We start from the raw sequence: 14,920 nt of genomic DNA, 5'->3' as shown, positions 1-14,920 counted from the left end.
ACCGCTGCGCCAGGAGCAAATGACTAGTATTCCAGTACGCAGTCCTAGGGTCGCTCTCTCTCATATAGTAGGTTGCCAGCGCTATCACAGCATGCGTGCAGTTGTTAATATATCGATCAATATTTTTATTTGTCAACCTAGAAAATAACTGTATCAGTTTATATTAAGGTCTAGTGTCAGGGGCTGGACCCGTAGGACCTATAATAGGCTTTTGTTATGTGTGGGGTCGGTAATGAGCTGAATGGTGCGCTATGGTACGAATAGGATTATCTATATGGGAGAGAAGATAGGACCACGTATATTGCAGAACTAAACGCTGGCCTTCAGGAGTTCAGGCCGGAGGATGCGAATATAAACACTTCGAAGCTCATTAAGCATCTTAGCTAAGGATCTGGCTATCGCGCTTCTGGGCGCTCCGAACAGCTATATACAAAATGGAACCATTGAAGGAAAGAAAGAGGAAAGGACCAAGAAAAGTCACGTGGTGTGGGTCATCTGTTGGAACATCGGGATATCCCTCTGCTCCGGATGCCGGTCTGCACTGTCTTACGGGCAGGTGTACACGTATACGGGCTCGGGCACTTCGAGGGCCCTGCCCACTACAGCGCGCCTCTATATTGCATATAAAATAGCACTTTTTGACCTTAATATTTTAACAACAACATAGAGTTATGATAAGAATAAAAATATTTCAAAATGCTTATATAATTTAATTAGAATTTTAAAGCTTTTTATTGACTTATAATACAAGATTATTTTTAATACCACCGTATTTATATGTATTTTTCGAAATTTAATGAACTTGAAATCCTACAAGGATCTAGGTTTAATATTTATATATTTGCTAATATTATATATGACAGACTTTACGCCCTCTTGACATGTTGTTATGATATTAGGCTTATAAAAATTGCTATTTTATAGCAATACGGAGGCGCGCAGCTCGGTTGCCGGTCACGTAGTGATTATTCACCACCTTTCTCGGCCAAATGTTGATGATTCAACATCATCGGATCGCTTATATTTCCTATATTAGTTATTTTACATTTTTCGTTTGTTTGCCTCACCTCCTACCCATTGTGTGGTGGTATGCAGATATCCCAATGCACCTGCTCTCTTTACGCCTTACCAGTCAGGCGACCACATGGCTGGTTGAATTCAGCCGAGGCATTTACCAAATCAGTAAATCCACTGCTCTTCAAGAAATGCATGTCCCTGTGCACTCCCGGTGGACCTTGCGGCTCGGCCCTCGACGAGCCGTTTCGTCGAGACCTCAGTTATCGAGATCACTCACACGATGGTCATCGTTCTCTTAGAGGGGAGAAACTTTCAAGCACTGTCTTTGATATTTTGTTGAGACCGAGTATTTGTACAAGTAGCAAGGCAATCTGACCGGGCATCACCAGCGAAGGGATGTTGGTTGAAAGAGGAGTCCTTGTAGCAGCTAACTATATATATTGACTGAAATTGACTCCGCAGTACTAATTTAAGACTATAGGATATCTGTTATATATAAGAACTATTGTAAGAATTAAGAATTAACAACTGTAAGAGTCTTTAATAACAGGCCCCAGCTTCAGGGGCCTAATACATGTACTATATATTTTTGCTGCATGTGTGCGTGACAGATCTACTATACAGGCTCACAGGGTAGATCGGCCTGTCAATTAGGTAAGGAAACCACAATAACTAATCCTAAGAAGGGGTCAAGGTAGGTGTGCGATTATTTCTTGACTTACACTTGAGATTCCCAGTAGAATCCCAAACGGATACGTATAGAGCAAAAGAGGGGTAGACTGGAATACATCACTCTATTGTAATCCATGACAGAAAGACCGTACGGGTCAAGATTCATCAGAATATTTAAAAGTGGCTGAATACCTACGGGATGGTTCCTGGGTGTTACGGAAACACTATAATCCGTCCGACTTGGCGGTGCGGAAGTATCTGACGATCCATTCTACCCCTCAATCCTTTAGTGTGTGGAGCGCCCCAAGATCTAGAGTTGAGCACCTAGATAGGAATGCAGGAGACTCAATTGGTTGAGATACTGTGGTTCCTGGTGTTTCCACCAAAGGACATCTACCTCCTAGTTAGGCTAGTTGGCCCGTAGCTGACGAAATAGCTCCCTGCGCATTACTTAGAACCCACGGACCAAGTGACCGCGGGATAATCCCGCACGAGCGGAACTTTTAGATGCAGAAGTATAGGGGCACGTGCCATTGGCCTGGCCAGGGCTCGTGATCACGTAGTTCTCGATCTTGGCACTTCCATTTTTCACTGCATTGATTTGGTTCTCTGCACATGTTCCCGCCAAGGCTAGAAGATAGCATGTGGGAGCCGGTGCCGGAGGGACTCCGTCGGTGTGCGTGGATTGCTCGGAGCCGTTTGTCGAGTAGCCATCGGTGATGCGGGTTTTTCCGGTCTCAACATCCTTGCCCGTCATCACCCGCCGGAAGATCTCCAGCGCCGCTTCCGGCTGATAGGAGGGAACCATGTGTCCCGACTGGTAGACCCGGCTGAATGAAAAATTCCCATGCTGGCGAACTTGTCCCCAGACGGTGGAGTTGCTGCTAGTGATGTTGGCGTATCCCGCCTCTCTGAACTTGGATGATGATCTATAGCTGACATTAAGGCTGGCGCGTTCGCCCCCCACCCAGTTGCAGGCAAAGTCACGATCCCCGTACACCAGGGCTACCTGCACGCCCGAGTCGAGGAGGTAGCCTATATCTCCGAGATAGCCCTTCCGGTCTCGTCTCGGGTAGTCACCTGTATCGTTGAACGCTTTCCCGACGGTATTCGAGAGGAGAGTAAAGTTCACAGGAACCCCCAGAGCCTGCTGGACCCGGTCTTCGGCCAGATACCCGATGAAATAGTTCGGTGGAAACGGATCCAAATTACAGTGGGAGATATCGTAAAAGCCTCTTTTGCTGGTGAAGATGTACGGCCCCTCCACTTCGGCTTGGCAGAAGTTACTGGTCTTGTTACAGGCCTGATTGACTTCCGTCACATTCCCGTACATGTCTGGATCTTTCTCTTTCGCAAGCCGAAGACAACTCTGTATCTGATCTTGACACCCGCCTGACCTTGAATAGGCGCTCAATGCCGCGTCGTATTGGGAGCGATTGATGGCAGCAATTCCGAAAGTGTTTTTGTCGTAGGCATATTCTGGGTCAGATGTTTCCTGCGTCAGGAGATCTATACATCCATTGATGACCCCCAAGGTATCCAAGTTGATGGGTTTGAAAGTGCCATTGTCGCTGTTAATCTTGCCATTTTGCTTGTGAAAGTAAGCCGCAAACCCGGGACCATAACGTCCCCCATATGACTCAGTCCAAATGCTGACTCTGTCATTGCGGGTCTTGTTCTTGTAGACGTTGAACTCTTGAAGCCACACCTGGGCGAAGTTCCAGAGATGTCGTGCTGCGTTGGTGGTAGTGTTGGCAGTAGCAGTAAGCGTTTGGCTGCCGAAGGTGCCCGGACGAGTAAGCCGATTCAATGATTGCACATCAACTGATTGCGGAGTTATGTTCCCTGAAAGCAGGTCCAGACTCCCGTTGGTCAGCACATCGTAGCTGAAGCCGGTCTGGACAGGTTGGTCGATATATAGCATGTTGGCATATTTCGTCCAGGAATAGCCGTTTGCACTTGTTCTCCTAGAGTCATTACTGACATTACAAGGGCCATTTTCCACGAAGACACCGAACATGGACGATCCTCCCGGCCCCCCTTGCAACCATATTGAAAGTGGCGAAGCCTCTGGTTTCGACTGGGACTCGAAATACCAGAAAAACAAGTTGACGGGAAAGTCTTGAATCGCATCTTTCATTGTATTTGCGGGAAAGTTGATATAGCCAGCATATGATGCAGATTCCGAGTCGCAGAAGTTACCCTACTAATACTTAGATCGGGGGATAAGGGCGATTCCCGGGTTCTTGGAATTTATCCTTACTGGCACACTCTTATAAGTTATATTCACACCCGGGAGGACCTTGGACCTGATCGTCGTCAAGCCAGTTGGTGTTGGCGGATACTGAGCTGCGACCATCCCAGCAAGGAGGAGAAAGCGTACGACGTTAGATACTCGCATTTTCCGTAGCAAAGTATTTAGTCTTTTGGAAGGGTATTTAGTATACTAAAGGCAGAGAATATGCATTTACATGTATCCGACAGCTGACACTAAGATGGAACGAGGTTTTTCTACTTGGAAGGAGCGAGATGGGTATGATTCGAATTTTCGTATGTATGACTTCATCTGGCAAAATGAACCGCTTCTGGTGAGGTGAAACTCTGTTGCTGCAAGACTTTTCCGCATCCGTTGGCTCCGCTGTAGTGCAATGCCGTAATTAATCATCTCCCCTGATTTCTACCAGATATAGCTCCACCAGTTTACGGTAGCAAAATATCTTGGGAGTATTAATGCTTCCCCTAAGCTATTTTCGACTTCCTGTCGATCCCCATAGATCAGTGCTTGAACAAGTCATTGCCTGCAGGGTGATTGTGCCACTTCCAAATACCTTATATCCTCAAAATTTCAGACTTATTGGCTTTCGCACCAAATAACTCTCTGTCTCTAAATGTGAAGTCTTAGCGTCATACCTAGTCGCCCCTTGCCGGTTGTTGCTGGTACTGCCCCCACAAAAAAAAAAAGGGAAGCATGCACTACTTCCTAAACTATGTCTGTAGGTATTTAGTAATCTTGACCATGTAGGTCGGCAGATGCTATATCACACAATACGTATGGTCTTAGATTCCTTGTCAATTAAGGTAATGAGAAGAATCGTTTGTAGCAAATCTAGAAATAAGCGAGAGGTACCAGACTTGGTTTCTCCAGATACCTCTCAATGTTTACGGAACAGGTCCCCTTCCCAATAATTTTTCGATTCATACTGTAATGCTTTGGAATTACTTTCGTTCATAATTCTGATAAAATTGTCACATGATCTGGCACCTTCTCGACCCGGGTATGAGGACCATTAATTTGCTGCTTATATGTCTCCCACACTGGAGTTGCTCCCTCCCAATATCGACGCCTGACAGGAGGTTGTACGTCATCCTCTCATTCGGTTCCAAGACGGCCCAGATGCGTGCATATGAGATTTGTCCAGATCGATAGCAACGCGGAGGGCTCTCATCATTTTATACTCGTAGTCGCGAACCCGGCGAGCGTTCTCCCATTGAAGAGGGAGAACATCACCAATATTCTCTAGCGCCGACCACTTTTTCTCATGGTCCGTTACCTCACAGACGGTGCCAATCAGCACCGCAGCCTTGAGGCTAAAGCTGTTCACGGACTGCGTTAAATCGAGGGCATACTGTACACTTTACTGGCTGTGATGCTGACGGGTATACATTTCTCGCCAGCCATGTCCAGATGGTCTTTGATAGGACCCAATATATGGCTATTGGCATAAATGGCCAGTGGTCGTTTCCCCACATTGAACATTTTCCCGATCAGGTAGAGTGCCGTCGGGAAAGGGTATATCAGCATTTTTGAGATCACCTTTATATAAGCTGAAGCAATCAGAGTCAGCGTATGGACAAGTTTCTGGACGACCTCTACTTCAGAAAAAAAAGTTTCAGTCATTAATGTCCTTCTTGGTCGGCGTGAGATAATCTACTTTCGGCTTTAAAATAATACTACTGATCCCTATGCTAAGACTCTCCGGATCGCGCTGTGATCCTGACGGCCCCAGCGGCCAGGGACAGCCAAAAGGCTAGTTAGTTATTTATTTTTAATCAAGTTAACGTTCTTGCGTGACCTCTTTGACTGATAGATGATTTATTCGTGAGCCGTGGCTCCTGATAAGTTGAGAGATACATCTTCGACAGCCCCTTGTCGTTTCCTCACTCCAGATCGCTTCACTGCGCAAGACTTTCAGGCTTTCACAGCCATCATTGGTTGGTTGCATCGTACGCGCTTTAAAACTTGAATATAATAACAATGATGATGATGATGATGGCGTAGTGTATTAGCTCGTGCTTCCTTCGTGGCTGGAGTAAGCGCTAACGGCTAGGACTAAGTGGAAAACATTGGCGAGATGGAAATTTATCTACACAATAACTGGAAACAGGAAATCGAAAATAACTATGTTCCAGCAACCGGCGAGTCTCAATTTGCGAACACCTGTGATTCGTAGGAACACAATCGCCCCTTTTGGTTTGTGTTCGTCTTCATTAATATCAGTATGATACAATGGTCTGTCGGTAGGCTCCCAAGTTTTAATAATCCTTAGGTACAATCTGAGGCCATTTTCGTACGAGACACTTGGGATATTACTGTCATATATTAAAGCTTATTATTTGTTGTGATTCAGAGGAAGGTTGATTTGTTATTCACGTATTTGTAAACTTGAAGGTTCTTATATAGAAGATAGCGTCAGACTGATTGAAAATCAACGTCGATGCCCTTGTCGCTCAGCTGGATGCCGGAGTTATTGTTGTGGATTGAGGCTCGACAGAATAATGGACAAGCCTCATACCGAGGGCAACGATTCACTTACATAACTTTGTAACCAAATCCGTTCTCTATACCATAGCATATTTGCTTCTCTGGACCGCTACTAATATCTGTCAGGTCCTTCCATTCCTGAGCGAATTAATGGCGATATTGAAGAGACTCAAACAGGCGGAATACAGATAACAGCTCAAACTAATAGGCCCAAAAATGGCCATTGGGAGAATAGACAACAAGAAGTGATCTAAGTTACCTGTTAGCTGCGTGGGTCGGATGGATCCCGAGTTTCTGAGCTTGATATATATGAAATGGAGTGTCAAACCGTAGAATAATCTCCGCCGCTGAATTGTGACCCAGATCTCATTTATAAGTATTTCCACCGCCCCATTCCACTGCCACGGTCCCCGCAGCCGGAACTTTGTATTGAAGTTAGCACCAAGAGCCCATACCAGAGGCAGTTTCCACCAATCCTTAGATGCATGTGTCCACCCTATCTGGACAATCTCCAGGGCACCTGGAGCCGAATCCATGTCTAACGCAAGTTGGTATATATAACTTTCATGATCCACGCCGTAATGGATTCTAGAGCTCTCTGGTGGGTGTAGTTTATAGTGCGGCTCGTCCTCAGGCAGAAGCGGCCTTGGGATACGTAGCGCTAGGTTGAGAACCCAAAGCTGAGCTTGCATCTCTGAGATAGGTGGGATTGCTCCTAAGGAAGGTCTGACAAATCCTATGAATCCTATGGTGGGATCGTCACACTTCCAGATGCTTCGGACATTCGCATCAGCTGGAGTTGGGTATGAACGGCTTGACCGGCTCTTTGGGCCCCCCAGAAATGGAAATTCTTGTGTATAGCCCGTGCAAAAAATGGCAATATCTGGCTTGATTTTTTCATCCTTCATACGTCTATATTCTGGGCGGCCATTGTCTTGAAATTGGATCACCCCATTGTTATCAATGCGCTCTGGCCATGGGGCGAGATCAATCTGTCGGCCAGAGGTGTCTGGAATAGGGGCCTGGACAATCGATGATCGAATCCGTTGAATTATTGACGACATTCCTTCTGTACGATAAGGCGCACTAATATATGGACAAGCTTTATTGGACTTGTTAAAGAAGACTAGACGTGGTTAGATCAAGAACAGAAGTATTCAAGACCTTCGTGGAGAGCTGGAAACGTACTCTTTGAAACGTGATCGCGTTGCGGAGAAATTCCTCCAACCCACTGATCCAAACCTTTTGCAGATCCTGTTGTTATCCAGAGTGCGCACTTGACATATATATCATAGAACACCCACAAGGCGCTGTGGTTCCGTAAGAAAGGATGAACATAAGCTGTGTCAAAAAGGCTAGCCCGACTACAATCCAGCGGCACTGTAAGACGAGCTTTTTGCTTATTACCAAGAATTGGAAGTATTACTGGATCTAGATTCCGCTTTATTGTATATTGTCAGCACAAAGTGGACTATAACTGGAAGCCAAAGGAGTAGATACCTTCGGTGCAAAGTGGAAACCGTCTCTATGACAAGTCACCACTCTTTTGGTCGGTGATGTTACGGCTAGATAACTGATGTCTGCACCGGTCTCACCACTTCCAAGCAGCAGAACGGTCTTGTCAATGGTGAAGTCCCGTCTCCTCTTGAACTCTGAAGAATGCATTACTCGCGGGATTTTCTCGATACCTCTGACTTGGGGGATGTTTGGCACCACATGTAGACCAGAGCAGACTGCAATAGCATCACATTCCCACCTGCCCTCTTCCTGTCTGTCCTTGATGAGATACGTCAGAATATGGCCGCCTCCCTCACGTCGAGTGACCGACAGAACCTTAGTGGACAGGTGGATGTGTGGCCATAGGTCAAAGTAGGTGCAATAGTCGTGCAAGTACTCTAGGTAACGCTCGGCGCTAAGAAAGTCCGGATCATCGTCCCTTGGACGAAAGTCAGAGAAGGTCGTGAGCTGCTTCGAAGAGACTAGCTAATCTATACATTAATGATATAAATCATACCCTGAGACTGATTTGGTTTCAGACCTCTGCATCTTCGTACGTCCGGGAGAAGAACGTTCCGCCGATATTTGAGTCACTCTCAAACAATCTAGCTTCAATACAATCTATACGTAAAGATGCATGCGCAGCCAGAAGATATTTAAGAGTCACTAGGCCTGAAGGGCCTCCCCCAATAACAGCCACACGCATTTTGTACTCCAGGATAATGGCGACGAGAAAGCTCTGTAAAGAAATGCTTAAAGGTATTATCTAGCCAGTCAATCTACAGCAAAAGCTGTATGCAGAATCCCAACGAGCTGGCAATTTCTCTTTGACAACGAAAGTAGGAGATGGGACAAGCGGAAGAAATTTGTATTGCTTGCACGATGAGTGTATAGCTTAAAATATACTTATTTTCAAGCCACGTCCTCAGACATGGTTGTACTTATATTGCAAGGTCATTTGTTATGTAGTGACGCGCCATGTTTCCATTATCCCCCTCACATTCCCCTCTCTTCAACCAACGCGAATTCTCGGTCAATGCGCACTATTACAACAGGTTTCAGGAAAATTCGCTGGTTACCATATGTTGAGTGGAGATGCATAGTACCTATGATACCATTAGGTAAAGCCTAATGCATGCTCCGCTGTATGGTTACATCAGATCGGCTGGTTGAAATTAGTAACGCATTTTGCCTGGCAGCTCACAAGGACAACCGGCAGAGCTTATTTCTGTAGCTGTGACTGATTAAGTAGCTTCATAGCTGCCCTTTTGTCTTTGTGTTTAACTTTATACTCTTGCAGGTGGGCAGATCCAGTCTTCGTAGAATAGGTTTATACTTATCGATAAACTTATAGCTACACCTCTAGTGAGGGAGATATCTGGCAAGAATTTACGATCTTCCTCATCGTTGTATAAGAGCATCGTTTCAGGGGGAAGAGTAAATTGTAAATACTCCCATGTTATATCTAGGTTGCAGTTTCAAGAGATAATGTAGCAGGCGGACCCAATTACACTTGAGTGTGCAGAGCCATGCACTTCCCCACGCCTGTTAAAGTATTCATTCACCTCTGCCATTCTCCTGTTTAGGCATGTACAGTGCCCATTCACAAGTTCCTGTTGTATCTATTTCTGGTTTCAATGTTTCCAAAGCTTGTTCTATTATGTTTAGACTAATATGTGATCAACATAAAAATCTCTTTTATGGAAATAGAACTCATAACCAGGATTGGTGGTGAGAAACAGCATAGTGATACTAGCGTTGTTCTCATGCCTATAGGGCCCCATGAAAAAGCTAATACGTAATGACTTCACTATTCTAGCCTATTAACGGACTTGTACAATTACATTTACGTCATCGTATGGTAGATTATCTGAATGGGGATTTATGCAGAGATACTATACTTATTCTAAGAGGCAGCTGGACATATTTGTCGTGGACGGAAATTACAGATATATTGGGTCGTTTTCTTGTGAGACCACCTTTCAGAAATATATTCGCATTAGTTGCAAAGCCTGCAAACTCTCGCACTAGTACAGTATTATCTTTGCAGAAAAAAAAAAAAAAAAGGTCTCAGGAAAATTGTATACTTACCCTGGGATGCGTTTATCTGCTTATACATCCGTGTCCCTTTAGTATTCAATTCAATTCAAAGTTCTATTAACCTGTTGCAGCCTGTCTATTGAAGCATCTAGCTGTGCAGGTGCTTCGCTAAAGAAGCAAGAACCTGAGGTCCTAAACGCCATACAAAATCCCACATAAGACACTGGCGAACGCTCGCATAAACGCGCACAAAGGAAAAGTCAGCAGATCGCTAAATATAAAAAGACGCAACTAAGCCGAAAAGTAATGTATCCCTCTCCCATCCTACCACGTCGCAGCTGCGTCGTAGCTCTGCGTTATGACCCCTTGTCCCTTGCTTCACCATGCTGCTGTGTTGTCTCCTGTTTCTAATGTTTTGCCGGGTTGACTTCTGCCCCCGGCTTGTCTGGGGCCTCCTACCCATCGTCTTCAGCGTCTAATTCTATGGCCACGAGGCCTATCTGGTCATGATCTTCCAGGTTGTTTCCGGCCGGGGTGTCGAGCTCCATGTGTTGGAATTACCTGAGAACCCCGGTTCGCAGCATAAATTTAGTAACGTAGCGCATCGCTTGTGGGTTAGATATTAAAATGTTATAGTCTGTCTAGTTTAATTAAATCCCGCGTGCGGTGATTTTATTAGACATCCACTTCCACTTTACAGTGCGCAGCGAGCACTGGAGGGGAACATGCTTTAGGGTCTGCGAGCCCTCCCTGCAGCCACACCTGTCGCTTTCGAATGCTTAATTTATACAGGAAGTATACTAGTCTAATCCTCATAGTGTGCATCTGTATAATTATAAAGGTATATATACCTTTAGGAGCCTTTTATAAAGCTTAATAGTCTTCTTGTTTAAAGCCTTCATTAGCTACTGTATTAGCTTCGCACCCCTTTCTCTCTCTCCCACTGCTTCTACCGGTTTTGGATTCGCTGGCGAACCGCGCTTGTGGCGGCGGCGGCGAGCCAGACAATTATGCCTCCGGACCTTCTTCTAACCTCTATGGCTGCCTTTTTCGCGGCCTTATTTACTACCTTGTTGTCTGGCACACCAATATGCGCAGGGATCCTAATTTAAGCTGCCGAGGTGTAATAAATTTGATCGAGGCGAGCATGGGAGTTGAGGTCAGGTCACATATTGCTGCCGAGGCAATTCGTGTTTCTATACATGCAGTCTAGTACCCCCGTCTCTAGGGGCTTCTAGGCATCCACTCACTCCAGATAATACAGAACTATGTCTAAAGTACAACTCCCGGAGGGTCATGTGGAATGCATGCTATGTAGTTTTGGCACTGTTTGTCCTTCTGGGTATGATGACTTAAAATCTGAGCACCTTGTAGTCCTTGCGCGGCAGATCGTCCCGCGCCTTTATTCACGTCTACTTGGCAATCGTTTGACCTCATAGAACACTGTATCTGTTCATTGATCTTTAATTTTGATTCGTAATTGAGTGTAGGCCAAGTAGTTTCCCCGCGGGCGATGGGTGTTTTCGGACCGATTCTACCTGAGAATTTTAATGTGAGCTGTTTGGCTGAGATGATCTGTGAAGGATATGTATGAACTTAATCTGCGGATGACTCGTGGGGAGTTTTATCGGGGTCTACCACTAGCGCCTGGAGAGCGAGACATCCTGACAATTGGAAGTACTGAGAGAGAGAGAAAGAACTCAAGTCAATATTGGGAAACAGAGTATGTCATGTATATACTAAGGGTCTCAGGTATGTGTCTCGGTGTTAGGCAACAGGTGGCTTCAGGCAGCCAAAATCAACAACCAAAAAAAAAAAAAAGCATGACAACCACCAGGGAATGGGCGCCAATTCCGAAGGTGTTCATAGGGGGACTTTCCTTCCATTGAATTGAACCCACCAAGGGGCCCTCTCGGGAGGAAGAAACTTGGGCTTCTTGACTCTCATTTTAGTTTTGATCGTTTTTGCTATCTTCGACGCGGTGCGTTTCTCTAGTTCGAGGTGCCCGTTAATGCAGGACTTGTTTCCCCACGCTGCATCTGCAGCAGCTTCCCACATGGCTGCGACATCAACAACCATCTCTGGCTCATAAAACAGACGACAGTCAGCCCGTTCATAAACAAACTGCGATGGAAGACCATCGTCCAAATGTTCCGGAAGAATATTGTCTCGGACGTTGATAGAGGTGTCTGTTGAGCGATTTGAGGCCAGTAGGTTGAGCTCCCTAAGGGATGTCCAGTTGGCGGACTGTTGCTGCTTAGGTGTCCCAGACGTATATGCTAGGTGTGCCAGGAAATGTATATAGTCAAAGCCAAAATTGTTCGAACCTTTTACGCCTCCAATGGTTTGCATAGGCCCTGTCGATGGACGGCCCCCAATCGCAATACTTTTCACGCTTCCTTGGAGGCGCATAAATTCGGAGAAGATTGTACAGGTTGAGGCACAGAACCCATCATACAGAAGGATAATGTCCTCGGCCTTAAATGGTTGAGTAAAGTTCTGACGGGATCCATACCCAGTAATCTCTAGCCCTATTCCATATGTCTCATTCACTGTGTTCAAGGGGTCTTCGAGGTCAAATCGGAGAATACTTGTGAAGTTATCCCCGTTATACTCATACGGGCCAGTCATATCCTCCACTGAGGTAAAATGTTGGTTTGTGAGATTCAGACTATACCGATAATCTGGAGCTGCTAAATGCATCTGGATCTCATCTTCGGAAGCGGTGTCCGGGTCAAAGTCTGAAGGAAGAACAAGAGCAAACTGCTTTGCCATGGCAGCAAATGCCTTCGTCAACCTAAAGCGTGAGAGGCCATCCTGCACAATACTTGGAAATAATTGCCGGAAAGCATCATAGGCGAGAAGAACATATCCACCACCATTAAGAGAAAGGTCAATGACAAGCTTCGACTTGCCTACAGCTTTTGCTTGCTCCAGGAAGTTTTGGAAAACCCACTGAAATTCAGAGGGATCATAAGGATGAAAGGACAACATGCTTAGCACAGCAACATCCATGTTCCGGGATGAATCAAGGAAGTAACCAGATATAGAGTTGTCGGAGCTAATCACCTCGGGTTCTGGATAGCCAGGGGCTTGCGTGCTTTGAGGGGCAGTGGTTGAGGTGGTATTTGATTTCATGGAGGGTCCCGTGCAAAACTTCTCGTACATTGTTTTGCCATCTGTGATGCCAGTGAAATCACCTATCACGTTGGCTGTGGTCCGGTAACTTCTTGACGTTCCATTTGCAAAATTAACTGTGGTATTGGCTCCTGGATAAATAAACCTAAAGCTGCCACTTCCAGCAAAATAACCTCCATGGCCTCGAGATGTCGCAGCAGCAGGCTTTGAGAAGAACATCAGGTTGTATAATGTATCTGGGTCACCAAAATTTCCCAGCTGAGACCAATTCTCCATGAACTGCACTGCCTCCTGTCCATTAACTAATGTTACTGAGGATGGTTCAAAATCGCCGTCAACCATCGCAACAACATCAGCTAATAATAGTTAGAAACCATCCATCACAGAATTGAGAATAACAATAATATGTAAAGCCGCTCTTACAATATATATATATTTGGGGTTCCTGCTTGCCGTCCAGGCTGACAGAAACAAGGCTAAGGTTTCTGTTAAATGTAAGAGCCTTGCTCAGTAGGTCCGGTATGAACCGGAAATGGCCATCATGCACTGAATTAAATACCCGAAGGAGGTCTGCCAGGAAATCGTATTCACTGTCGTATGCATCCCCCTTAATTTGGCTATATACCTGATCTAATTCCGCCCAGATGTCCACTGCTGGTTCCAAATATTCTGGAAGCGGGTTTTTCAGGTACGAAGTGTCTAAGCCCTGTGTATTAGCTAGAATAAAGTGGCTAGGTGTAAGAACCTACCACTCTGCCATTCTACGTATGGGTAAATTGAGTCCATTAACTGCATAGCCTCTATCTTGCGCAGCGGAACGGATTTCAGGCAAGCCAAAGCGAGCTCACCATCAACAACTGGTGTAGCTACGACACAATTCTGGTTAATGGACAGTCTGCTCTGTAAGTGGTTACGGGGTCAAATCAAGGGCCTACCGGATGGTGAAGCAGCCAATGCTGCAGCAGCACTGCTGCTCACCTGCGCACATGGACTGTCGGTCACAGTGCGGCTCTGATAACCGGCAACAGTTGCACTGGCCCCTAGGCAGCTAATCAAGACAGATGACTGCAGTTGCATGATAATAATTTAGTTAGTGTCTAGCGTACTCCTTAAAAAAAAATTGGCATCCTATTTATACCTCCAACCTACAGTCTACTTTTGGAGAACCGATATGTTCCAGACGGATCGAGTACGAGCCCCTGAGAAAGTATCTATATAGCACGGAACCATGGTTCGGTGATTCTTGGCAACCAAAACCCAGTTTATTGGACTGATCTTACTCTTCAAGGCTTGGTATTTCAACAGGAAAAGGGATCCCCAATGAGCAGCGCCAAATGGGAAGGTGATCGTTGACTTTGATTCTGAAACCATTCCCGAATTTCAGTAACCCTCGCCAATTACCCGCCTATAGGAGAGTATAAGCTACTATCTTCTCATCCAAGCTAGTATAATTGGGCAGGAGATGTCTGTCCCTGTGCGTAGTAGTAACGGCTTAGTGCTAGTTCTAGGATACCTAAGTCCTAACAGGATAGCAACAACGTCTCCAGTGTATCGGGGGAAATCGGAGGGGGCGAGCTTATCTATATAACTATTCAAAAACTTGCTTAAGAAGTATAATTCCTAACTAGTCTCTAGTTCAGCCTTTTTTCTATTTTCCCCTCTTTTTTAAAAAAAAGTCTGATAGACTAGGAGTCTTCGGTAACGGTCTCCGTGTTCAGATAGGAGGTGTCTGCCTGAGGTCCAAGTTGATGAAAGGGTGAAAAGCGGTTACTATATCCGTAGATTGGAGAGGCA

The 14,920-nt window shown here is 45.5% G+C and overlaps 3 protein-coding genes across 3 annotated transcripts; all 3 read right to left on the bottom strand.

The window, feature by feature from the left end:
• Positions 1–2,140: 2,140 nt before the first annotated feature.
• Positions 2,141–3,829, bottom strand: ATNIH1004_009515 (uncharacterized protein; the record flags this gene model as incomplete). The annotated part of the gene is made up of 1 exon (XM_033574107.1): positions 2,141–3,829. One exon carries the CDS (start codon positions 3,827–3,829, stop codon positions 2,141–2,143), a length of 1,689 nt encoding a protein of 562 aa, XP_033422125.1.
• A 1,222-nt stretch (positions 3,830–5,051) lies between these two features.
• Positions 5,052–8,654, bottom strand: ATNIH1004_009514 (uncharacterized protein; the record flags this gene model as incomplete). Its single annotated transcript, XM_033574106.1, has 5 exons — positions 5,052–5,315; positions 6,907–7,577; positions 7,640–7,892; positions 7,952–8,434; positions 8,490–8,654. 5 exons carry the CDS (start codon positions 8,652–8,654, stop codon positions 5,052–5,054), a joined length of 1,836 nt encoding a protein of 611 aa, XP_033422124.1.
• Positions 8,655–11,851: 3,197 nt separating this feature from the next.
• ATNIH1004_009513 (uncharacterized protein) lies at positions 11,852–14,203 on the bottom strand (the record flags this gene model as incomplete). Its single annotated transcript, XM_033574105.1, has 4 exons — positions 11,852–13,482; positions 13,550–13,825; positions 13,876–13,992; positions 14,062–14,203. 4 exons carry the CDS (start codon positions 14,201–14,203, stop codon positions 11,852–11,854), a joined length of 2,166 nt encoding a protein of 721 aa, XP_033422123.1.
• Positions 14,204–14,920: the final 717 nt, after the last annotated feature.

The sequence above is a fragment of the Aspergillus tanneri genome (genome assembly GCF_003426965.1).
Source record: "Aspergillus tanneri strain NIH1004 chromosome Unknown AapTan_5_pilon_pilon_pilon, whole genome shotgun sequence".
Taxonomy (NCBI): Eukaryota; Fungi; Ascomycota; class Eurotiomycetes; order Eurotiales; family Aspergillaceae; genus Aspergillus; species Aspergillus tanneri.
Note: the sequence above shows the minus strand (reverse complement) of the source record. Positions and strands in the feature narration are given on the sequence as shown.